The sequence below is a fragment of the Entelurus aequoreus genome, linkage group LG16 (assembly GCF_033978785.1).
Source record: "Entelurus aequoreus isolate RoL-2023_Sb linkage group LG16, RoL_Eaeq_v1.1, whole genome shotgun sequence".
In the NCBI taxonomy this organism is placed as follows: domain Eukaryota; kingdom Metazoa; phylum Chordata; class Actinopteri; order Syngnathiformes; family Syngnathidae; genus Entelurus; species Entelurus aequoreus.
The window spans coordinates 11,703,167-11,731,159 of NC_084746.1; the positions used below are offsets into that span (position 1 = coordinate 11,703,167).

General features: G+C 39.0%; 1 protein-coding gene across 1 annotated transcript in view; it reads right to left on the reverse strand.

Moving 5' to 3' along the window:
- LOC133630602 (AP-2 complex subunit mu-A-like) overlaps window positions 1-26,778 on the reverse strand; it is a 49,640-nt gene extending 22,862 nt beyond the window's left edge. The window contains exons 1-2 of the mRNA XM_062022186.1: window positions 26,613-26,778; window positions 16,286-16,407 (exon numbers count right to left, since the gene is read on the reverse strand). Of these exons, the coding sequence (XP_061878170.1) occupies window positions 16,286-16,359 (74 nt within the window). The 5' untranslated portion in view covers window positions 16,360-16,407; window positions 26,613-26,778. The remainder of the gene's footprint in view (window positions 1-16,285; window positions 16,408-26,612) is intronic.
- Window positions 26,779-27,993: the final 1,215 nt, after the last annotated feature.

Here is a 27,993-nt window from a genome sequence, read left to right on the forward strand (position 1 = left end):
TTCCCCTTCAACAACCATCATATCCCATGCGCAAACTCCATGCGAACATCTTTGTTCGTACCCAACAAATAACCAATGACTGGCTGGCTTTTGTACAATACTCTCGTGTGATGGGTGTGTTTCATGGCAGGTGACTCATGCTGGGAGAATTAATGGGCATGCAGTTTAGAATAGAAGGAGCCATTTAAAACGGGGAGGGAGAGGTCATGCGTGTCAGGTATGCGCTTCGCTTACCTATTCCTACATGGGCCGTTACGGACAGATCAAGGGAAATGGTGATAAGAGAGGAAAAGAGGATGAAGAGCAGCAAAAATGCACGAGACATTTTCGTGCATGGCGTACACACAGACACGTGGTGTTGGTCATGATATCATCAGCAGAGAATTTGCCCTAATAATGGCTCTTTACTGCAAGACAAAATGAGGATGAGTTGAAGTAAACATGGGTGTATTGGGTAGTCCGTGTACTTTCAAAGCTGTGTGGGTAAACCAGAAAGAAGATCAGGACGAGAAGATTCTATTAGGCACAAACCTGCGCTAACACAGATTTGACATTTTTCTATTGGACTTGGTGTTTAAAGAAGAAAATGGCTGAGTTAGCATGTTGCTTGAGTCACACAAAGGGTCAGTGTTGGGTTAATTACTGAAAATTAAACTAGTTACAGTTACTAGTTACTTTATTTCAAAAGTAAATCAGTTACTTACACCAAAAAGTTATGCGTTACTGTAAAAAGTAACTATTTAGTTACTTATATATATATATATATATATTTTTTTTTTTTTTTTTTTTTAAGGCCCCCTTTAATGCCCTTTTAGCTTTTATTTCAGTACTGTTATTGCAGTGGAGAATAATACAATGAGTTGATCAACATGACATGCATTTGCATCACTTAACTCTGCTAAGCAATGTGGTCTACATACAACACACAAAGACAAATAGTTATGTTCATAATAATAGCAGTGTGTTTAAAAAGGTGAGTAAACCTCAAAATTCTTCAAATAAATTGTATTTTAATGAACACAAATGCATCGGGGAGACTGCACATTCTATTTCAAAGCCAGAAAATTGGAAAAAAGTAATTCAATTTGACAATATTTTACAGAAAGTCAAGAAATATAAAACCAAAAAATAGCAGTGTTGACATCTTTCTTTATAAAACTCAAATGTACTGTATAAACTAAGAAGGGCTTGCAGATTCAACTTTCCTTAGAATTATTAACTATAATTTAGTTGCATAACCACGGTTTCTGATAACTGCTTCACATCTGTGGCACATGGAGTCGACAGGTAATGTAGCCCAGGACAATTGTACTACGTTCCACAATTCCTCTGCATTTTTTGGTTTTGGCTAATGAACAGCATTCTTTATGTCAGCCCACAAGTTTTCAATGGGATTAAGGTTCGGGGATTGTGCTGGCCACTCCATTACTTGAACTCTGTTTGTCTGGAACCATGATTTTACTCGCTTGCTGGTGTGTTTGGGGTCATTGTCTTGTTGAAACACCCATTTTAAGGGCATTTCCTCTTCAGCATACGGCAACATGACTTCTTCCAGTATTCTGATGTACTCAAAACTGATCCATGATCCCTGGTATGCGATAAATAGGAGCAACACCACAGTACGAGAAACATCCCCATATCATGATGTTTGCACCACCATGCTTCACCGTCTTCACTGTGTACTGGGGCTTGAAGTCAGTGTTTGCAGGACGTCTGACAAACTGTCTGTGGCCCTTAGACCCAAAAAGAACAATCTTACTCTCATCAGTCCCCAAATTTTACGCCATTTCTTTTTAGGCAAGTCAATGTGTTTTTTGGCAAATTGTAACCGCTTCAGCACATGTCTTTTTTTTAAACAATGGGACTTTGCGGGGGCTTCTTACTGATAGCTTGGCTTCACATAGACGTGGTCTGATTGTTCCAGTACTCACAGGCCATCTTAGATCTTCTTTCATCCTCCTGGAGCTGATCATTGGCTGAGCCTTTGCCATTTTGCTTATTCTCCGATCCATTTCAATAGTCGTTTTTCTTTTTCTTCTTCGTCTTTTTGGTTTTGGCTGACATTTTAAAGTGTTTGATATCATTTTAGCTGAACAGCCTATCATTTTCTGCACTTCCTTATAGGTTTTCCCCTCTTTTGTTAAATTCTTAATCAAAGAACGCTCTTCTTCTGAACAGTGTCTTCAACGACCCATTTTACACTGTTTTTTCAAGGACAAATGGACAGCCAGCATATGCAGCGTCAGTTGCTTTGATCCTAAAATAAGGGCCACTTGTTTAACATATTTTTTTTTACACATAATCAATTATGTCACTTATGGAACACAGCACTGCTATTTTTTTGAACACGCCCCTTTCAGTAAATTATTCAGTTTCACAGAATCACCAGCATGCACATCATTCCTGTTGGGTCTGTTAGTTTTCTATACCTTTACTAAACCTTCTAGTAACTTACTTGCAGTGTAGAAGTTGAAATTCTAACAAAAACAGTGATTTATCTTGCTAGTGATGTGGGACTGCTATTATTTTGAACACAACTGTATATGTTTCAAAGGGCCAATATGTTTCAGGCTAGAACAAATTGACAAAACTATTTTAAATAGCTATAATATACATAAGTAACAAACAGCATAATAACAACATAGCTGTAAAGCAAGGAAGGCACACACTACATACACAAATCCTAACCAGGCGTTTTTTTCTCTCAAGGAATTCTGAAATAAAATCACGTCTGAAGGCCAGAACACTCTACACATTTCCCCAGTTTTAGTTTAGAGATAAGGAAAGATTGGCCTGGCCCACTAGCATCCCTCTTTATGTTTGTGAACTTTATAGTCTATACATTTAGAGTGATGTGATAATCAAACACTCTAGAATGAAAAGAGTATATAAGAGATTTGACAGAGTGTGTGTACCTTCAGTGCTGAATGATGAGCAGAGGCAGAGTTCTGAGTGTTTTCCTTAGCTCGCTTTCCATTTTTATGTATTCACTGTCCAGGTGGCATTATACGCCTGGTATCATGCTAATTAGCTGCCTGAAAGCGGGTGACTCCACTGTAGAAATAGCCTGCATGTCTTCTAGCACACACGCTGCAATGTCTCTATCAATGTGGTCCTGGCTAGCAGTGCCTCGTTAAAATCCAGCCGCTTTTGCTTAGGAGGTGAAGTGTGTCTCTCTTTACTAGCTTCGTCGAAGCATGTTGCTTTTGTAGCTGTTTCAGCAGATTTGAATTGCTAGGATATGATCTTTGATCCAAGACACAACTTACATTTAACTAAAATGTTTTTTCTTTGTGGTCGACAAAAGAAAAGTAGTGAGAATATCTCCATGTTAAGAAACTCGGCTTCGGCATGACGTCTTGTTAGTAAACACGCCCCCACACACACGCCCCCCCACACATACACGCCCCCACACACACACAGTGTCTCTTCTGCAGCGCTCCAATAAAATACACTCAGATCTTCTCAGTTTCTAGCCGATACTACATAAAAAATAACGTAAAATAACGCAGTAACGCATCATGTAGTAACGGTAACTGAGTTACTGAATATAAAAAAATAACGCGTTAGATTACTATTTACCGCCGAAAGTAACGGCGTTAGTCCCAACACTGCAAAGGGTACAACTATAATTCTGTATGTCTATAATAGGGTTGCTCCATATACATTTGGCCGACAATAGAGCTTTTAATACTATTGTTATGTTGTGATAATGCATGTTGATGAGAAAGTCTATCTGCGTCACAAATTTGACAGCCTCAAGCTGTAACAAACGCTACGTAGCATCCTCGCTAGCGGCTAACGTCCCTCCACAGTGTCTTCAAGGTGGCAAATAAACGACCATATTTTTCTGACATTAAGCCGCTACTTTTTTTCTACACCTGCGGCTTATAAAATGGTGCACTTAATTTATGGATTTTTCTTTGCTAACGCCAATAATGTTTTGTATTCAACAAATAGTTTTCAACACCTGTGCTATTTTGATAGATTTGTTAACTACAGGTGCTGCGTGTTGCAAATGTACTTGTTGTACAGAAAGTATATATATCCTGTTTCGACTACTAATTGTCTATAGCGTTTCATCTCTCCAAGCAACTTTTGTAAGTTTTACAATAGAACTAAAGCAATTCATACTTACTAAACCGTCCCATGCTTGATGACTGTAGGAGTGTTTTCACGCATATTTGTACGTGCCATCGTAATGTAATCAACATGAACTAATATGTTAACACGTTCACAAGTGTCTGTGTTAGTATTATTAACTTACAATGGTATTCTCTTTGTATTGTTTCGGTTTCGTAAATTCACCAAAACGTCACCGTGGAGTTATTGAGTCTGTTTGGATGACGATGACATCTGTTTTGTTTGATCAGCCGTTTTACTGCCGTGTTACAGCCACCGGTTGGAAACAATTAAGGTATGTAATAAACATTTACAAAATCTTTCGGACCGATATATATCTGCGGCTTATGTTCCGGTGCAGCTTATATACCGGTGTTCTATAGTCCGATAAATATGGTATGTTCATTTTCATACGAATATCAATTGTGAGGATACCAAGTATGGTATCAGCATATGGTCAGTCCTACTGTAGTTAAATCGTTACTTCTTATGATCACAAAATATTTGTCTGATTTTTTTGCCGCTGTTGACTTTATTTGTAGGTAATAAAAGGGAATAAGGGAAACAATAATATTCAATTGAAAAATTGTGATTCTAAATTGAATCTTTTAATGATTTAGAACATTTAAAGTATGATCAATACTGCCCCTGTAACTACTAAGTATTGGATCCTTACCCAAATTTGTAGTATCGCCCAAGATGTATTTGTGTATCCAAACAGAAGAAAAAAATGCTTATTCCTTTAACAGAAGTGTAGCTAGAACCTTGTTGTAGCAGCAAGTAACCAGATATTAAAAGTAACTTTGCAAGTATATCATTAATACTTTTGAGAAAATAATACTACAATTAGAAATGATGCAATATGTACTTCAGCAGCTAAAATAGGATCATTTTGTATTTGTTTTAAAATCGTCCTATTATCATTTAGATGCCAAATAATCTATTGTTGGCAAAAGAGGCTGCATTATATATCGCAAAGTATTGTAAAGATGATACAGCTTTTAGCATGTAGCCACAAATTACAACATATGTAAAAATCATGCATTGGCTTTGAGTATTGTCAGCTAATGATAGCAATTTTGCAGAGATTAGCCACTAAACGTTTGCCATCATTGAATGCAGACCCTTTCCAAAAAAATTGAATATCATGGAAAAGTTCAATTCAATAATTCCATTCAAAACGTTAAACTTCCATAGATTATAGATTCAGGGCCCACAATTTCAAGTATTTGATTATTTGTACATCATTTGGGGCTCAGCTCACAAAACCCACGAAAACAGGATTTTAAAAAAATAGAATACTGTGCAGAAATCCCCCCAAGTTTTACAGTGCATGAATGAGAAGATGCACCAGCAGAAGATTGACGTATTATTTTGAAAGTGCCATATTTTGATTTATTTTATCTTAATTTATTTTTTTCCTGCAAAAACTGAGAAGTAAATGGTGATTCCTTCACAGTATTCTACATTTTTGGAAACCTGTTTTTGTGGGTTTTATGAGCTGGAAGCCTAAATGATGTACAAATAAACAACTAAATACTTGAAATCTTTTAAGTTATAGGCCCTGAATCTATAATCTATGGAAAAGTTTTGAATGGAATTATGGAAATAAATACACTTTCCAAGATATTCTAATATTTTGGAAAGGGTCTTATTGTAACAACAACTTGACTCCATATTGTTAGTTGCTTATCTGGGACTGTTTTCTGTGTATATGCATGTGCTTCTTCATGGTGTGTACGTGTAAAAGCCAGACTCATTTCTCAGGGTGACAAGCAGTTATTATTTAATATCAAATTAATAATTGTGAGAGAAAAAAAATGTTCCCCAAATATACTCTGTTGAGCTACTAAAAGTAACATAAGCAAGCCGGTGATGTTCTAGTTCGAACAAGTTGCAGACAGCCGCTTCCTTTAATGTGACTTTTGAACTTGTACGACAACTTGATCAGGCAACCTCTGCCATGTCTGATTTAGAAGAGTAAACAAAGTGGACCAGCTATCAAGAGTGAAGACAGGAGACAGGCACCATTACCCACTGACAGAAACATTCTGCTTGGTCAGATTTGTGTTATTTACTGACTGAATTGAGCATCTTGCATAATTACGTTCCTTTGTGTATACTTTTTCAGGAAACTGCACTAGAGCACCAACAAGGTTATGTTTATGTTTTTTAAATAATGGAAGACTGCAAGTGTTAGCACCAAATACTAAATACCTACTGGTAGAACTGCACGATTTGGGGCAAAAATAAACTCAATTTTTGATTACAATTTCTTGGGGTAAAAAATTCAAACGACAACAGATGGGTGGGAGCTGTTGATGTCATGTAATTTTTCATTAAATAGGCTAATTCCCTATTAGTATCAATATTTCATCTTTTTTTCAAATTATTATGCTTTTTTTTGCAAATGTTTTCCATTTTTATGTTTATTTTGTTTCTACAATGTTCTACCAGTCCATAAAAACGCTGCATTAAATAAATGGCCCTTGGGCCACACTCGTTTACATATTTCACTAGGAGGGCATAGTGTTACCAAATGATCGACGAGTGTGTCTAAGCCAAACTCATTTTAGCTCAGGGGCCGCATGAAGAAAAATCTATTCCCGCTAAATTCATGGCACAATAACTTTAAAATAAAGACAACTTCAGATTCTTTTCTTTGTCTTGCTTTGGCCAAAAATAGAACAAGCACATTCTGAAAATGTACCGTATTTTTCAGATTATAAATCGCTCCGGAGTATAAATCGCACTGGCCGAAAATTCATAATAAAGAAGGAAAAAAACATATAAGTCGCATTTTTTGGGGAAATTGATTTGATAAAATCCAACACCAGGAATAGACATTTGAAAGGCAATTTAAAATAAATAAAGAATAGTGAACAACAGGCTGAATAAGTGTACGTTATATGAGGCATAAATAACCAACTGAGAACGTGCCTGGTATGTTAACGTAACATATTATGGTAAGAGTCATTCAAATAACTAACATATAGAACATGCTATACGTTTACAAAACAATCTGTCACTCCTAATCGCTAATCTCAGTTTTTATAAGTTACCGCCAATGTTGAAATGATCAATTTTCATAGGTAAGGAAGTAGTAGCAGGTAGCATCTTTTTTTTCACAATGCACTTCTGCCATGACCCGCCCCCGCCAAATTTTTATTGGTTGACGTGTGTGTGTAACGATTGCTGATATATGCCTAGTCTCTTACGTAAATGAGATAAATATTTGATATTTTACGGTAATGTGTTAATAATTTCACACATAAATCGCTCCAGAGTATAAATCGCATCCCCGAAAAAAACTGCGATTTATAATCTGAAAAATACGGTACACGCTAAATATAATCCTCTTGGCAAAACACTTGGAAACTCTGAGGAAAAAATTGGTGCAGTCGAACACCATGAAGAACACAATGAACTTAGACTTTGTCTAAGTGTTTTTACAACGCCATTCAAGCACTTCCTGTTTAGCATTCTCATGTTGGCAGTTAATTAAAAATGTTTGCAAAAGCAAACGATTGTTTACTCAAACCGCTGCATTGGTGAAATCTGCATACGGCCACAACACATTTATTTATAATCATTCAAATATTTCAATGATAATTAAACATGGTGTCAGTTATCAAAATGACACCGTAGCCGAAATTTAGGGTAGAATAACTACAAACTTAACCAATGTGAACATAGTAGATTTAAGTATGAAATAAAATATATCAAACAACAAATGTAGAAACACACATTTTTACAATGGAGTTCAGGGTGCGCATCGTGCATCCAACCAATTGGGAGCCCTGCTTGGAACACTAACTACAAAGATAATAGTCATGTTGACTATAGTCTTAGCATCTTCCCGTTTCGTTATTTGATCCGTTGAGTGGATAATTTACAATGAAAGAAGGTATTGTGCGTCGATACTGCCGCCATCTGATGCCAGCCACAACAGGAGCAGCTGATTGCTAGCACCTGCGCTGATTAAAGTATCGGCAGCCAACCCAGAGGGCGCTTAAAGTCAGCTGACACGTCATCTTTAAACACTGTCATGTGTGACGTAGGTTACACTTGAATTGCCAATTAAATTGCTAGTGGACACATTTAGAACAGCAGTTCTTTTCATTTAAAAAAATGCAGTTCATTTTTATATTTAAAAAACTGACCTTGCGGGCCTCACGTTTGACACCCCCGCTCTAAGATGTGTCTTCAACTTCTTAGCACTTACTGAATGTAAGTGATAAAAGTTGTGTTTCTTCTGGAGGTTTTCTGTGTGATAGTACTTGTAGAGTAACTGCATTACTCAGAAGTCTTAGCAGTTGAGCAAAACTGGAACTGTAGACGATAGTACTAGTGGAGATACGAGGAAGTATAAATATCCATATGAGAGTATCCTACAGAGTTGTACATAAGTTCTTGTGTTGCTGAAAGCTGCTGATAGTGCGGTATTGAAACAATATAACATTCTACACGCTTTGCATGCGGTTTTATGCACGCTTTCTGGGCTTGTGGAGGCGGATATTCCGCTCACCAGGCGAATACGTCGCAAGACATGAGGAAAAAGTATTTACTCATTTTCTTTCAACATCATCATAATTGATTAATCAGATTATAATTTAACAGTGATTAATCGGGCAGCCCTACTTACCTGATCAGGTGTTAAATCACTTATTGGTCACAAGAATGTAAACGGGAAGTAGGTTTCTGTATAAAAGAACTAACAACCATGAAGCAACATTGTCCTTTTTGCTGAGAAATGTCCTATCTATGCGGACAATAAACCAGCAAACAATCTGGTGCACTTTACGGATCAAGTTATATTGTACTCTTTACACAACGTCAAGCAGAAATACTAAGCGCATACATGCAAACAATACAAAGCGGGGTTTCTGCGGGTATCAGTAGGCCTGGGCCGGTAACACATTTGGCTTGACGAAATTATTCCCGATAAACAATACTATTGCCATTAATTTTTATGAGACCCAATCAACCATTGATTTTACAATAATGCATGTATATACTTTCAAATGCAATAAACTTGTATTTATTGTGTATTTTAACATTGTTATTGAAATTAAAACGTTTAAATATCCAAGTAAAATAAAACACAAATACAATATACTTTGTCTGTTAGCAAAACTTTGCACATATATAGTTTAATTAAATATCCCAAGGAGGGCGATGGGGGGCTGAAATGTACAGAACCATAACAATAAATAAAATAGCTAAGTATTGACAAACAACGTTACAATATTGTACGTGGGTAACCCTCCCCTAGGGGTGGGGGGTTACCCACATCTGCGGTCCTCTCCAAGGTTTCTCAGTCATTCTCATCGACGTTCCACTGGGTTGTGAGTTTTTCCTTGCCCTTATGTGGGCGCTGAACCGCGGATGTCATTGTGGCTTGTGCAGCCCTTTGAGACACTTGTGATTTAGGGCTATATAAACAAACATTGATTGATTGTTTGATGATTGAACGTGTAGGCAGAGGTAGAGTTGTACATGACTTAAAGGCCTACTGAAAGCCACTACTACCGACCACGCAGTCTGATAGTTTATATATCAATGATGAAATCTTAACATTGCAACACATGCCAATACGGCCGGGTTAACTTATAAAGTGACATTTTAAATTTCCCGCGAAACTTCCGGTTGAAAACGTCTATGTATGATGACGTATGCGCGTGACGTCAATGGTTGAAACGGAAGTATTCGGACAGATTGAATCCAATACAAAAAGCTCGGTTTTCATCGCAAAATTCCACAGTATTCTGAACATCTGTGTTGGTGAATCTTTTGCAATTTGTTTAATGAACAATGAAGACTGCAAAGAAGAAAGCTGTAGGTGGGATCGGTGTATTAGCGGCTGGCTGCAGCAACACAACCAGGAGGACTTTGACTTGGATAGCAGACGCGCTATCCGACGCTAGCCGCCGACCGCATCGATGACCGGGTGAAGTCCTTCGTCGCTCCGTTGATCGCTGGAACGCAAGTGAGCACGGGTGTTGATGAGCAGATGAGGGCTGGCTGGCATAGGTGGATAGCTAATGTTTTTAGCATAGCTCTGTGAGGTCCCGTAGCTAAGTTAGCTTCAATGGCGTCGTTAGCAACAGCATTGTTAAGCTTCGCCAGGCTGGAAAGCATTAACCGTGTAGTTACATGTCCATGGTTTAATAGTATTGTTGATTTTCTGTCTATCCTTCCAGTCAGGGGTTTATTTCTTTTGTTTCTATCTGCAGTTAAGCCCGATGCTATCACGTTAGCTCCGTAGCTAAAGTGCTTCGCCGATGTATTGTTGTGGAGATAAAAGTCACTGTGAATGTCCATTTTGCGTCCTCGACTCTCATTTTCAAGAGGATATAGTATCCGAGGTGGTTTAAAATACAAATCCGTGATCCACAATAGAAAAAGGAGAAAGTGTGGAATCCAATGAGCCAGCTTGTACCTAAGTTACGGTCAGAGCGAAAAAAGATACGTCCTGCACTGCACTCTAGTCCTTCACTCTCACGTTCCTCATCCACGAATCTTTCATCCTCGCTCAAATTAATGGGGTAATCGTCGCTTTCTCGGTCCGAATCGCTCTCGCTGCTGGTGTAAACAATGGGGAAATGTGAGGAGCCTTTCAACCTGCGATGTCACGCTACTTCCGGTACAGGCAAGGCTTTTTTATCAGCGACCAAAAGTTGCGAACTTTATCGTCGATGTTCTCTACTAAATCCTTTCAGCAAAAATATGGCAATATCGCGAAATGATCGAGTATGACACATAGAATGGATCTGCTATCCCCGTTTAAATTTAAAAAAATCATTTCAGTAGGCCTTTAACTGACAATCAAGTTAATTGTTACTTTGCACAAAGGTGCAAAGTAACAATATAAACACTACACTTTAAACAGATCTATTAACAGTCATATGCAAAACAAAATTAAGTTTGGCAGATTCCGAGTAAAGAACACCAACATGACAACACTTTTAAAAAATGCTAGTTTTAAAACAGTATTAAATGGCAGCATGTCTTTGGCGATGTATGTCTGTGAGCGCACGCTATTTTGTTTACACTTACCTGTCACCGAACAAGAAGTGAGTTTGGACTGCCGAGTAGTTGTATTTCAAGTAAGCGTTGTTGTATTCACACAGATTTGGCAAACTGCTTCCTTGGTCTTGATAGTCTTATCTTGTTCCAAAGGTTTAAACCGAAATATTCCCACATTGGTGAGGTGGCGTTTGGTTTTGTGATCATTTTTGTCCATGTTAGCTGCTACATGCTAACTAGTTGCACTGTGTGATGCTAGCACAAAGAGTCAAAGACACTTAGGACAAGATCATTCACCCCCTTCTGTTCATTCCGCTATGGTACAAACGCACATAGCCGCTAAAAGCATGCATGACTAAGACATTGTCAGTAAGTTAACGCTCTGCCTTTTTACCACCTGTGCTACCATAATGCCATTTAGGATCAAACCTGAACACACTACCACTTATAGCATGTACCATATTTTCTGAAAATAAGACGGCCCCTCTTATTTAAAAAACATTTTTGAAAAATATTTCTCAGATAAAATCAATGATCCTTTTAAATCATGTTTACAATATCAGTGAAATCATATTTGTATCAATTATATCTCTCAGCTGCTTCACTGATCACGATTATCTCAATAATAACACTGTTTGCCATCCTGCCCGACCTTTGACACACTTTTTTCGAGCAGCTCTATGTTGCAGAGTTGCATCTCCCAAGGTCACTGGTGTGTGTGTGTGTGTGTGTGTGTGTGTGTGTGTGTGTGTGTGTGTGTGTGTGTGTGTGTGTGTGTGTGTGTGTGTGTGTGTGTGTGTGTGACAACATCAAATTTTTTGCAGAGAAAAAGAGTCTTATTTTGGAGTCAATACTGTATCAGGGTTATTCAACTAAATTTGACTTCTCCATTCTTCATTATTCAAATTTTGATAACCAGCATTCTCTGTAGCAGACATTTGTTGGTCTATTTTGTCAGTCACACATTTAAAAAGAAAATAGCCTTGTTATGCAAAATCCATGTGTCCACTGCAGTGGACGCTGGCCATGGCTGCCCCTTTTGGCCCCTAACAGAATATTATACTACCAGCTCAAACTTGGTTTAATCAGATGCATATATTGGAACTAAATAGGAATTGGTTTGGATGACTAAACTAACAAACATAACCTCGGTTAAGACAAAAATGTGCAAACATTTTAGCCACAATTCCACCAGTGGATGGAATCCAGTAAATCTAGCTAACATGGGGAAGAGAGACATTGTCAGAGAAAATTGTCTATTGCATGGTTAATGGTGACGGAACATTTGATTCGGTTCGCCAGTTGAATGGCCCTGCTGTATATTGTGAGTGTAATCTATTATTTGTGAAAAGCAGTGCAGCGTGTATCTAGGGCTGGGCGATATATGGAATATACTCAATATATCATGGGTTTGTCTCTGTGCGATATAGAAAATGACTATATGGTGATATTGGAGTATGCGTTCTCACGCAGTTGCTTTTAGCTGCGGGCAATACACTGCAGGCTCTTCTCACTCTTTCTTGTCTCTCCTCACAGAGACAAAACAAGCGCACCTTCTTACATATGTCACATACTGTCACGCGAGCAACGTCATACGCTCTCGCGGAGCAGAGGTAGCGACATGGGTAACGTGTGGTAATACGAGAGAAAGAAGGTGCGAATCTGGTAACAAATGAAGGAAGAATTAATTCCCAAGAAAAACAGCAGGGGGTCCATCGTCTGGCGGTGGTTTGGCTTCAAGCGGGAAGATGTTGAACAGACAACCATAATATGTCAACTATGCAGCAAAAGCGTTGCTACAAAAAGTAGCAGCACTGCTAATTTGTAGCATCATTTGAAAAGTCACCCGCTAGAGAATGAAGAGTGCTTGTTACTCCGCATGTCAACATCTCCGTTCGGTGCCACGCCAACAAAATGCCCAAGCAACCATTTCCAGATCAACACCGTATGAAAAAATTGGTCAACAACAGAAGGAGATAACGTCCGCAGGAACCTACCACATAGCGAAGGACATACACTATTTCATTTCCTATTATGCAGCTCATTTTTATTTGACACTTATTGAAATATCTTGTGTGACATCATGCACAAAAGTGCACTTTATGTGTTTTAAACTATTGTAGTGGCGTTCCGTACAAAAAGTGCACTTTAATTTAGTGTTGTTTTGATATGTCACGTCATGCACAAAAGTTCACTAATAGCTTGTTTTAAAATGTCTCTGACAATCTTGCACTTTTTGTTTTGGAAATGACATGAATGTTTGTGCCACTGCTTAATAACTGTTTAATAAATACACTTTTGCTAAATTGACTTAGTTGTGATTTCCCTCTTTGATTGATTGATTGAAACTTTTATTAGTAGATTGCACAGTACAGTACATATTCCGTACAATTGACCACTAAATGGTAACACCCCAATAAGTTTTTCAACTTGTTTAAGTCGGGGTCCTCTCTGCATGAAAGTTTAAAAGTAGCATATATTAATGCAGTATGAAGAAGAATGTTTTAATGTAGACACATAGAATCATCATACTGCTGTGATTATATGCATCAAGTGTTCATTCAAGGCTAAGGCAAAATATCAAGACATATATGGTGTATCGTGACATGGCCTAAAAATCGAGATATTAATAAAAGGCCATATCGCCCAGCCCTACGTGTATCTATAAAAACAATCCTAAAGAGGAGCTGCACTTTTTTATTTTTAGAATGTTGCCTATTATTCACAATCCATAAGTAAGACAGAAAATGACATTGCGTCTAATGTACCCATAAAACCCTAAAAAATGTGCAAAAACACCAACAATACTCCATTTACATCTCGTGACCTGAATATTAACCAAGTATTAGCAATATTGTTATTTTAAGTGCTTACGTGAGGGACTTTTTAGCGGCGCCTTGATCACAGAGCGCCAACTAGCTTATGCTGCTATATTGACATACTAAGCCAGTGAGCTGCTGCATCGCCTCTGAGTTAGTAAAAGTTAAAGGGGAACTGCACTTTTTTGATTTTTGCTTATCGTTCAATCATTATGAGAGACAAGTACAACTACGGAAAGAGATAAGCGAGCTTCTACGTCAACACGAAAGGCGTTTGAGTTTGTAATACACAACACTGTGATAGAACACCAATCTGTACTGAATGACAAACATGAACAATCATATTACAGTATCTGTAAAGTATTATTTCATGTTTTGTTTGTACACAGCTAGCCAGACAGTATGTACTGTAGTGTACGGTGATGTGCTTCATGTATCATGATCAATATTATAGTGACTCACTCCATGGACAATTGTCTGTTTCCAGTTGATTTGGGTAAGCAATCCATTCATTCGGCATAGCTTGGCTTAAAAGTTCCAGATTTGCAGCGTGACCATGTCGCACTCTCTCGGCTTCTGTCTGCTTCAACGCTTCATCTTATTTTTGTGCTCGCTTCTATAAGCAGCAGTTCATCCTCAGCATATTCAGCTTCAAAACGATAAGGTTGTGAATCCACATTTGTACAAAAATAGTCGTCTTTGTTGTCCGTTACCAAGTCTGCCATGATTAGAGAACACACTCGCGTTTGATTGCGGGAGTAGGAACATTTTTGTTGCGGGAAGTCGGAAGTGCGCTTCTATGGAAACGGAAATGCGGCGAATAATTACTTCTGGCTGTGCATAAAATGACCAAAATATGTGTAATATTGTACATATTACATATAATAATGAAGGTGTCTGTTACTACATTATACATATACTTGCAGTGTGTATATTATACATATTACATATTGTTATGAAGGTGTCTGTTACTACATTATACATATACTTGCAGTGTGTATATTGTACATATTACATATTATGAAGGTGTCTGTTACTACATATATATATATATATATATATATATATATATATATATATATATATATATATATATATATATATATATATATATATATATATATATATATATATATATATATATATATATATATATATATATATGTGTGTGTGTGTGTGTGTGTGTGTGTGTGGGAAAAAAAATCACAAGACTACTTAATTTCTACAGGCCTATTTCATGAGGGGTTCCCTCAATCATCAGGAGATTTTAATAGAAGCATTCACATACCATGGTTTATATAGGGCACAGAACGGGTAGGTACAGGCAGGCGTAGGGGCGTGGTGATTGGCTCATGTGTTACCTAGGAGGTGTTTCCGTCTGTGACGGCATGCTGATACAATTTCGCTGCGCTTGTTGAGGGATGACAGGTCTGGGCGGTATATAATAAACAGTTTCTCTTTTAAGCATAGGTTGCATCTTTTATTACCACTGTTGTAAGGTGTGCTGAATGCAAGAATTTGCCACGTTATTGAATATTCAACATTATTGTCTTTGAGGTTCCAAATGTGCTTGCTGAGTTCTGTAGTATTAATTGTTATGAAGGTGTCTGTTACTATTTTATTTATATATATATATATATATATATATATATATATATATATATATATATATATATATATATATATATATATATAATATATATATATATATACTTGCAGTGTGTATATTGTACATATTACATATTGTTATGAAGGTGTCTGTTACTACATTATATATATACTTGCAGTGTGTATATTGTACATATTACATATTGTTATGAAGGTGTCTGTTACTACATTATATATATATACTAGCAGTGTGTATATTGTACATATTACATATTGTTATGAAGGTGTCTGTTACTACATTATATATATACTTGCAGTGTGTATATTGTACATATTACATATTGTTATGAAGGTGTCTGTTACTACATTATATATATACTGGCAGTGTGTATATAAAACGTGGATGGAGGGTTTTGAAGGCTACAACGGTCCTAAATCATAACCAAAAAAAAGACACGTGTTTTTGTCTCCCACAATGATTGTGAACAATAGGCAAAAAAAATGTTTTAAAGTGCAGTTCCCCATTAAGTGGGCCCCGGGCCCCTCTGTAATGGAAAAGTTGGGCCCCTGAGTCATAAAGGTTAAGAACCTCTGGCATAGAGCATGTTCTAGAGGGGGTAAAAAAAACACCGCCCCCTTCCTTTATTTGGAGCATTGGTCAACCAAGCTGCAATCTAGGTGTCCCCCAAAAAGCTAAAAAAACCTACCCTATATCATCTCGGTAGACCCTGGAGATGAGGACCTCCCCTTTGTGGTTGTAGATGAACAATCCTCCAATCATCGTGGCTGCTTCTCAGACCCCACAGGCCATGATGAAACCAAACTCCGCCTGAGAAGACACACAATAGGCATTTGAGGGAGGAAGGAAATGGAAGAAGGGGGATGGAAAACAGGGTGATGCGGAAGAAGTGAAAGCGTGGAGTTAGCGGCCATCAAGACAGGGAGACGTTTGTCCTTTACATCTGCTATCTCTGGCTCCTACACACACCATTTCATGGCCACTTGACTCCACCCTGCAGCTGCACACTGGGGTGACACGTGTGGTGCACACAAATCCAAACACATTGCGTGGAGGTTACACATTGTTTCTGCCTTTCTTGCCTCAGTTCACTCCTTGTTTACGTCCACTGTAAGATTAACACCGGATTACCAGTGTGGCGCTCCATGACACCAACTAGATAGTGGCACTAGTGGCTACCATTACTTTCTTTCTTTAGTTTATTTGGAACATGAACCCACTTACAGCATAACACATCACACAATTTCATATCATTTCACTTTACATCATGTTCGAAAAGGAGTAGGAAGAAGCAAAGTTTATTCAATCCTGCCCCTTTCCCACTTCGGAGCGTTTACAAACACATACGTTCATTTACTGACATCTTTTTGTAGCACAATGACATCCGGGAATGATTAATACAGCAGTTGTTGTAGTAAATAATGAAGTCAGTCATGATAAACGTACTGAGATGAAGAAGATCCCATTTTCAATAAGATTGACGGTGTTTCTCATAATTCTTCTTCTTTGTTCTCTGTAAACACTTTAAGTTTGAAGAGTTTCTTGAAGTGGATCATATTAGTACATTGTTTTTACTTAAAGGCCTACTGAAAGCCACTACTACCGACCACGCAGTCTGATAGTTTATATATCAATGATGAAATCTTAACATTGCAACACATGCCAATACGGCCGGGTTAACTTATAAAGTGCAATTTTAAAATTCCCGCCACACTTCCGGTTGAAAAACTCCTTTGGATATGATTTATGCGCGTGACGTCACAAAATCCACGGAAGTGGTTGGACCCCATCTGACCCGATATAAAAACCTCTTGTTTTCTTCGACAAAATTCCACAGTATTCTGGACATCTGTGTTGGTGAATCTTTTGCAATTTGTTTAATGAACAATGGAGGCTGCAAAGAAGAACGTTGTAGGTGGGATCGATCGGTGTATTAGCGGCTAAGTACAATACTTACAGCAACACAACAAGGACTACTTACTACGCCTAGCCGATGCTTGCCGCCAAACCCACGGATGAAGTCCTTTGTCGCGCCGTCGATCGCTGGAACGCAGGTGAGCACGGCTGTTGATGGGAAGATGAGGGCTGGCTGGCGTAGGTGGAGCGCTAATGTTTTTATCATAGTTCTGTGAGGTCCGGTTGCTAAGTTGCTAAATTAGCCTTAGCGTCGTTAGCAACAGCATTGTTAAGCCTTACCAGGCTGAGAATTTTTAACTGTGTAGTTACATGTCCATGGTTTAATAGTATTGTTGGTCTTCTGTCTATCCTTCCAGTCAGGGGTTTATTTATTTTGTTTCTATCTTCATTTGAGAACGATGCTATCACGTTAGCTCAGTAGCTAAGTGTGTCACCGATGTATTGTCGTGGAGATAAAAGTCACTTTAAATGTCCATTTCGCGTGCTCGACTCTCATTTTCAAGAGGATATAGTATCCGAGGTGGTTTAAAATACAAATCCGTGATCCACAATAGAAAAAGGAGAGAGTGTGAAATCCAATGAGCCAGCTTGTACCTAAGTTACGGTCAGAGTGAAAAAAAGATACGTCCATCACTGCCTCTCTAGTCCTTCACTGTAACGTTCCTCATCTACGAATCTTTCATCCTCGCTCAAATTAATGGGGTAATCGTCGCTTTGTCGCTCCAAATCTCTCTCGCTCCATTGTAAACAAAGGAAAATTGTGAGGAATATTACCTCCTGTGACGTCACGCTACTTCCGGTACAGGCAAGGCTTTTTTTATCAGCGAGCAAAAGTTGCGAACTTTATCGTCGATTTTCTCTACTAAATCCTTTCAGCAAAAATATGGCATCGCGAAATGATCAAGTATGACACATAGAATGGATCTGCTATTCCCGTTTAAATTTTAAAAAATTCATTTCAGTAGGCCTTTAATCCATTCCATCATTTAATTCCACATACTGATATGCTAAAAGGTTTTTAGTGTTGTACGAGCATACAAATGTTTTAAATTAGATTTTCCTCGAAGGTTATATTTCTCCTCTTTAGTTAAGAATTGTTGCACATTCTTGGCTAGCAGGTTATAGTTTGCTTTGTACATAATTTTTGCTGTTTATTATTTTACCAAATCATCGAACTTCAATATTTTTGACTCAATATAATGTTCTCTATATCCAACAGTATGTATCAGTCTAATTGATCTTTTTTGTAACACCGTTAATGAATGAAGTGTACTTTTGTAGTTATTTCCCATATTTCTATACAATAACTCAGATATGTAACACTAGCGAGCAGTAGAGAATATGAAGTGATTTTTGGCCCAGGATGTATTTTGCCCTGTTCATTATTGAAATGTTTCTTGCCACCTTATGTTGTATATTTTTATATGAGATTTCCAGTTAACTTTATCATCTATTAATACTCCCAAAAATCTAGTTTATTTTACCCTTTCAATATCTACTCTGTCTATTTGTATTTGTGTATGATGCTTGTTTCTACTGTTACCAAATAACATTATTTTAGTTTCACTGAAATCCAAAGATAGTCTGTTTTTGTCAAACCATCTTTTAATGTGTTCATTTCTTCTGTTATTATTTGTATTATCTTCTGTGTGTTGTCTCTTGAACAAAACACAGTTGTATCATCTGCAAATATTACTAACTTTAAATCCTTTGTAATGTTAACAAATGTTGTTTATATTAAGATTAAACAATCTTGGTCCCAGTATTGATCCCTGGGGTACACCACAAGATACATCTGGCTGTGTTGACATATTTTCATCCATCTTCACATATTGCTTCCTTTTGGTTAAGTCGCTTCTTACCCAGTTCAAGACCAACCCTCTGATGCCATACCGTTCTCATTTTTTTATTAAAATATCATGATTAATCGTGTCAAATGCTTTTGTTAGGTCCATGAATACTGCGGCTGCACATTCTTTACCATCTATTGCATTGGTAATTTCCTCTGTTATTCCGATTATGCTATCGATGTTGAGATATTTGCTCGGAATCCATATTGGTTCTCCGCGAGCGTTCCACTTTTGTTGATAAATTTATCTAATCGGGTATTGTTAAAGTTAAAGTACCAATGATTGTCCCACACACACTAGGTGTGGCGAAATTATTCTCTGCATTTGACTCATCATCCTTGATCACCCCCTGGGAGGTGAGGGGAGCAGTGAGCAGCATCGGTGGCCGCGCCCGGGAATCATTTTTGGTGATTTAACCCCCAATTCCAACCCTTGATGCTGAGTGCCAAGCAGGGAGGTAATGGCTCCCATTTTTATAGTCTTTGGTATGACTCGGTCGGGGTTTGAACTCACAACCTACCGACCTCAGGGCGGACACTCTAACCACTAGGCCACCGAGTAGGTTAAACGTTTTTCCGTGATTTTGGAGAATTGTGGAAGTAGTAAAACAGGTCTGGGGTTGGTAAACTGGTGTATGTCTCCATTCTTATAAATTGGCACGACTTTCGCAATTTTCATTTTGTCTGGGAATTTGCCCGTTAGAAATTACAGTTGTTGATATATGTCAGAGGTTCTGAAATTTCTTCTATGACCTTTTTTATCGTGACATTTATATGTATTCCATGACAGTCGGCCCAGGTCTTGGATTTACAATTTTGATTATTTCTTCTTTTGTCACATTCTTAAAAAACATTGAATTTGGGATTTCTGTCTATGATCTCACTCAAGTCCTCAACTGACCAATCATCTACATTTGGAATTCTTTGTTCCAGATTTGTTCCGATATTCACAAAGTAATCATTACATCGTTCAACTATTTGGTTCATAACGTCATATTTTGTGTTTCCATCTAGAAAATACTGGGGGTAATCTTTCTTAGCACCATTTTTAATTATGCTTATTTAGGATGCCCCATGTTGCTCTCATGTTGTTTCTGTTCTTGTTTAATAATTGACTTAGGGCTGGGCAATATATGGAATATACTCGATATATCACGTGTTTGTCTCTGTGCGATATAAAAATGACTATATGGTGATATTGGAGTATACGTTCTCACGCAGTTGCTTTTAGCTGCGGGCATTACACTACATGCGTTTCTCACTCTTTCTTGTCTCTCCTTCTCACAGAGACATGAAACAAGCGCACCTTCTTACATACGTCACATAACGTCGCGCGTGCAACGTCATACGCCCTCGCGGAGCAGAGAGGTAGCGGCATGGGTAACGTTAGCCGTGGAGCGAGTGGTAATACGAGAGAAAGAAGGTGCAAATCTGGTAACAAATGAAGAAAGAATTAATTCCCAAGAAAAACAGCAGGGGTTCCATCGTCTGGCGGTGGTTTGGCTTCTAGCGGGAAGATGTCGAACAGAAAACCGTAATTTGTCAGGTGTGGGGCAAAAGCGTTGCTACAAAAAGTAGCATTACTGCTAATGTGTAGCATCATTTGAAAAGTCACCCGCTAGAGAATGAAGAGTGCTTGAAACACCGCATGTCAACATCTCCGTTCGGTGCCACACCAACAAAATGCCCAAGCAACCATTTCCACATCAACACCGTATGAAAAAAAATAGTCAACAACAGAAGGAGATAACGTCCGCAGGAACCTACCACATAGTGAAGGACATACACTATTTGATTTCCTATTATGCAGCTCATTTTTATTTGACACTTATTGAAATATCTTGTGTGACATCACTTTATTTGTTTTAAAGGCCTACTGAAAGCCACTACTACCGACCACGCAGTCTGATAGTTTATATATCAATGATGAAATCTTAACATTGCAACACATGCCAATACGGCTTACGGATTACTAAAGTGCAATTTTAAATTTTGCGCGAAATATCCTGCTGAAAACGTCTTGGTATGATGACGCCTGCGCGTAACGTCACGGATTGTAGAGGACATTTTGGGACAGCATTGTGGCCAGCTATTAAGTAGTCTGTTTTCATCGCAAAATTCCACAGTATTCTGGACATCTGTGTTGGTGAATCTTTTGCAATTTGTTCAATGAACAATGGAGACAGCAAAGAAGAAAGCTGTAGGTGGGAAGCGGTGTATTTCGGCCGGCTGCAGCAACACAAACACGTAGCCGATGTTTCATTGTTTACATTCCCGAAAGATGACAGTCAAGCTTTACCATTGGCCTGTGGAGAACTGGGACAACAGAGACTCTTACCAGGAGGACTTTGAGTTGGATACGCAGACGCGGTACCGTGAGTACGCAGCTGCGGCTTCCAAACATTTGATCGCTTGCCCGTACGTGCGTGCCACGTACGTAACTTTGGGGACTTTGGGGAAATATATGTGCTGTATGAACTTTGCGGAGGTGAACGGTACTTTGGGCTGTGGGATTGAGTGTGTTGTGCGGGTGTTTGAGTTGTATTGGTGGGTTATATGGACGGGAGGGGAGAGGTGTTTGTTATGCGAGATTAATTTGTGGCATATTAAATATAAGCCTGGTTGTGTTGTGGCTAATAGAGTAAATATATGTCTTGTGTTTATTTACTGTTTTAGTCATTCCCAGCTGAATATCAGGTCCCACCCGCCTCTCACAGCATCTTCCCTATCTGAATCACTTCCTTTGCCCTCTAGTCCTTCACTCTCACTTTCCTCATCCACGAATCTTTCATCCTCGCTCAAATTAATTGGGAAATCGTCGCTTTCTCGGTCCGAATCGCTCTCGCTGCTGGTGGCCATGATTGTAGACAATGTACAGATGTGAAGAGCTCCACAACCTGTGACGTCACGTGCATATCGTCTGCTACTTCCGGTACAGGCAAGGCTTTTTTTATCAGCGACCAAAAGTTGCGAACTTTATCGTCAATGTTCTCTACTAAATCCTTGCAGCAAAAATATGGCAATATCGCGAAATGATCAAGTATGACACATAGAATGGATCTGCTATCCCCGTTTGAATAAGAAAATCGCATTTCAGTAGGCCTTTAAACTATTGTAGTGGCATTCCGTACAAAAAGTGCACTTTAATTTAGTGTTTTGATATGTCATCTTAGTGACATCATGCACAAAAGTGCACTAATAGCTTGTTTTAAAATGTCTCTGACAATCTTGCACTTTCTGTTTTGGAAATGACATTAATGTTTGTGCCACTGCTTAATAACTGTTTAATAAATACACTTTTGGTCAATTGACTTAGTTGTGATTTCCCTCTCTGCATGAAAGTTTAAAAGCAGCATATATTAAAGGCCTACTGAAAGCCACTACTACCGACCATGCAGTCTGATAGTTTATATATCAATGATGAAATCTTAACATTGCAACACATGCCAATTTGGCCGGGTTAACTTATAAAGTGACATTTTAAATTTACCGGGAAACTTCCGGTTGAAAACGTCTATGTATGATGACGTTTGCGCGTGACGTCAATGGTTGAAACGGAAGTATTCGGACACATTGTATCACAATACAAACAGCTCTGTTCTCATCGCAAAATTCCACAGTATTCTGGACATCTGTGTTGGTGAATCTTTTGCAATTTGTTTAATGAACAATGAAGACTGCAAAGAAGAAAGTTGTAGGTGGGATTGGTGTATTTGCGGCTGGCTGCAGCACCACAACCAGGAGGACTTTGAGTTGGATAGCAGACGCGCTATCCGACGCTAGCCGCCGACCGCATCGATGATTGGGTGAAGTCCTTCGTCACGCCGTCGATCGCTGGAACGCAGGTGAGCACGGGTGTTGATGAGCAGATGAGGGCTGGCGTAGGTGGAGAGCTAATGTTTTTAGCATAGCTCTGTCGAGGTCCCGTAGCTAAGTTAGCTTCAATGGCGTCGTTAGCAACAGCATTGCTAGGCTTCGCCAGGCGGTACAGCATTAACCGTGTGGTTACAGGTCCAGTGTTTGGTAGTATTGTTGATCTTCTGTCTATCCTTCCAGTCAGGGGCTTATTTCTTTTGTTTCTATCTGCATTTAAGCACGATGTTATCACGTTAGCTCCGTAGCTAAAGTGCTTCGCCGATGTATTGTCGTGGAGATAAAAGTCACTGTGAATGTCCATTTCGCGTTTTCGACTCATTTTCAAGAGGATATAGTATCCGAGGTGGTTTAAAATACAAATCCGTGATCCACAATAGAAAAAGGAGAAAGTGTGGAATCCAATGAACCCTTGTACCTAAGTTACGGTCAGAGCGAAAAAGATACGTCCTGCACTGCACTCTAGTCCTTCACTCTCACGTTCCTCATCCACGAATCCTTCATCCTCGCTCAAATTAATGGGGTAATCGTCGCTTTCTCGGTCCGAATTGCTCTCGCTGCTGGTGTAAACAATGGGGAAATGTGAGGAGCCTTTCAACCTGCGACGTTACGCTACTTCCGGTACAGGCAAGGCTTTTTTATCAGCGACCAAAAGTTGCGAACTTTATCGTCGATGTTCTCTACTAAATCTTTTCAGCAAAAATATGGCAATATCGCAAAATGATCAAGTATGACACATAGAATGGATCTGCTATCCCCGTTTAAATAACAACATTTCATTTCAGTAGGCCTTTAAAGGCCTACTGAAACCCACTACTACCGACCACGCAGTCTGATAGTTTATATATCAATGATGAAATCTTAACATTATAACACATGCCAATACGGCCGGGTTAACTTATAAAGTGACATTTTAAATTTGCCGCTAAACTTCCGGTTCGAAACGCCTCTGAGGATGACGTATGCGTGTGACGTAGCCCGGCGAACACGGGTATGCCTTCCACATTGAAGCCGATACGAAAAAGCTCTGTTTTCATTTCATAATTCCACAGTATTCTGGACATCTGTGTTCGTGAATCTGTTTCAATCATGTTCATTGCATTATAGAGAAGGAAGCCGAGCAAGCAAAGAAGAAAGTTGTCGGTGCGAAATGGACGTATTTTTCGAACGTAGTCAGCCACAACAGTACACAGCCGGCGCTTCTTTGTTTACATTCCCGAAAGATGCAGTCAAGATGGAAGAACTCGGATAACAGAGACTCTAACCAGGAGGACTTTTGATTTGGATACACAGACGCCTGTAGAGAACTGGGACAACACAGACTCTTACCAGGATTACTTTGATTTGGATGACAAAGACGCAGACGTGCTACTGTGAGTATGCAGCTTTGGCTTTTTTTTTGCGTATGTACGTAACTTTTTTAAAATATATAAGCTTTATGAACCTTGGGTTAGGTGAACGGTCTTTTGGGCTGAGTGATTGTGTGTGTTGATCATGTGTTTGAATTGTATTGGCGTGTTCTATGGAGCTAGGAGCTAGCAGAGGAGCTAGGAGCTAGCATAACACGTACCGTACCGTACGTGCGCGTCACGTACGTAACTTTTTAAAAATATATAAGCTTTATGAACCTTGGGTTAGGTGAACGGTCTTTTGGGCTGAGTGATTGTGTGTGTTGATCAGGTGTTTGAATTGTATTGGCGTGTTCTATGGAGCTAGGAGCTAGCAGAGGAGCTAGGAGCTAGCATAACAAACACGCAGGTGTTATTATGCAGGATTAATTTGTGGCATATTAAATATAAGCCTGGTTGTGTTGTGGCTAATAGAGTATATATATGTCTTGTGTTTATTTACTGTTGTAGTCATTCCCAGCTGAATATCAGGTCACCCCCGGCTCTCACAGCATCTTCCCTATCTGAATAGCTTCAACTCCCCACTAGTCCTTCACTTGCACTTTACTCATCCACAAATCTTTCATCCTCGCTCAAATTAATGGGGAAATTGTCGCTTTCTCGGTCCGAATCTCTCTCACTTCATGCGGCCATCATTGTAAACAATAGGGAACTTTGCGTATATGTTCAACTGACTACGTCACGCTACTTCCGGTAGGTGCAAGCCTTTTTTTTATCAGATACCAAAAGTTGCAATCTTTATCGTCGTTGTTCTATACTAAATCCTTTCAGCAAAAATATGGCAATATCGCGAAATGATCAAGTATGACACATAGAATAGATCTGCTATCCCCGTTTAAATAAAAAAAATTCATTTCAGTAGGCCTTTAATGCAGTATGAAGAAGAATGTTTTAATGTAGACACATAGAATCATCATACTGCTGTGATTATATGCATCAAGTGTTCATTCAAGGCTAAGGCAAATAATGGAGATATATATGGTGTATCGTGACATGGCCTAAAAATATCCAGGTATTAATAAAAGACCACATCTCCCAGCCCTAAATTGACTGTAGTATTCTTTCCTACATGTATACTAAGTACCTTGTTTTTATATTTCTTATATTAGACTAATTATTTAAAACGACAAACATGATGGCATTTGCAGATTCTGTCAACGTGCATATGTGGTAGGAGCTTGCATCATCAGTCGTGATTGAAGCTTCTGGAACGCCCAAGTTGAAGGACGTAACGAGTAAAACACGCGACGGTTAACCAAACACCGACACGGCGTCAAAAGGAAGCGGGAGATCTCCGCGTCGTGACCGACACACAAGCCGTGGAATTGTCACGAGCCGACTTGAGCGCGTTTCCAATCAGCCCACGTCAAGATGTCTGCTCGTTCGGGCCCGTTTTTTTTTTCCTTAGCATTCATAAATGTTGCACATTTGTCCTCATTTTCCAACGCGGCTACATTCACTATATTTGACGGGAAGAGGCTCGATAAACACCAGCAGGCCTGACCTTCAACTAACTGATGGATGAGACTAGCCCGCGATTGAGATGTGGCGTTAGCTGGCTAATTTCCGCCGCCAAACTCGCCATGTTGTACAGCTGCTACATTTCCGGTACCGATTAAATAAAAGCCGTCAGAAGCGCAACCGTCGTGTCGTGCTTTAAACACTACATATGAGCATGCAGCAATATAAAATGTCAACACAAGGCTGCATCCACCAATGTTCGAATAATCAATATATATATATGTATATGTTCGACGTTGTAAACTTTTAATTTGAAAGGGAAAAACCTCCGCAGTTCCGTTATCACGCTATGTTAACACTAGCTTGTTGCCAGCTAGCGGCAGCTAACATTAGCACGACCCGAGAATGGAACGTTTTAGCCCGGGTATAAACAACCCGTGTGCGGCGTAGGTGGCCTCATTTCTCCCCTCGGACGTCTTCGCCATTTTCGACGGTGTTGAACTCACCCCACGTTCCACCAGCAGTCCCCCGGCTCGGCCTCCGCTGTGGCTTGTAGGCGAGTAGGCGTACGTCCCCTCCGGTGCTCGCGGCCGCTCGTCGGGGCTTCTTCCTCCTGCTCGTGCCCGCTGATATGTCAGCTGACCTGACTGACGTGCGCGCGCACGGGCAGGAAAAGGCGCGGTTGCAACGGCGAGTAAGACCGCACCCAGGCCTGGGATGCGATAAGCTGCAATATTTATTTGTTTTTAATTAGATTATGCCTGTTAGGACAATTACAGTCGTGGTCAAAAGTGTACATACACTCGTAAAGAACATGATGTCATGGCTGTCTTGGCTGTCCTGAGTTTACAATAATTTCTACAACTCTTATTAGAGATGTCCGATAAATGCTTTAAAATGTGATATCGGAAATTATCAGTATTGGGTTTTTTTGGGTTTTTTTTAATCAACATAAAAAACACAAGATACACTTACAATTAGTGCACCAACCCAAAAAACTCCCTCCTCATTCACACAAAAGGGTTGTTTCTTTCTGTTATTAATATTCTGCTTCCTACATTATGTATCAATATATATCAATACAGTCTGCAAGGGATACAGTCCGTAAGCACACATGATTGTGCGTGCTGCTGGTCCACTAATAGTACTAACATTTAACACTTAATTTGACTAATTTTCATTAATTATTAGTTTCTATGTAACTGTTTTTATATTTTTTTACTTTCTTTTTTATGCAAAAAAATGTTTTTAATTTATTTATCTTATTTTGATTAATTTTCAAAAAAAAGGACCTTATCTTCACCATACCTGGTTGTCTAAATTAGGCATAATGTGTTAATTCCACGACTGTATATATCGGTATCGGTTGATATCGGTATCAGTAATTAAGATTTGGACAATATCGGAATATCGGATATCGGCAAAAAGCCATTATCGGACATCCCTAACTCTTATTTTTTTGTGATAGAGTGATTGGAGCACATACTTGTTGGTCCCAAAAAAAAACATTCATGAAGTTTGCTTCTTTTATGAATTTATTATGGCTCTACTGAAAATGTGAGCAAATGTGCTGGGTCAAAAATATACATACAGCAATGTTAATATTTGCTTACATGTCCCTTGGCAAGTTTACCTGCAAAAAGGCGCTTTTGGTAGCCATCTGGAGCTGTTTGGCCACAATACCCAGCAATATGTTTGGAGGAGAAAAGGTGAGGCCTTTAATCCCATGAACACCATGCCTACCATCAAGCATGGTGGTGGTAGTATTATGCTCTAGGCCTGTATTGCTGCCAATGGAACTGGTGCTTTAAATGGGACAATGAAAAAGGAGGATTACGTCCAAATTCTTCAGGACAAGCTAAAATCATCAGCCCGGAGGTTGGGTCT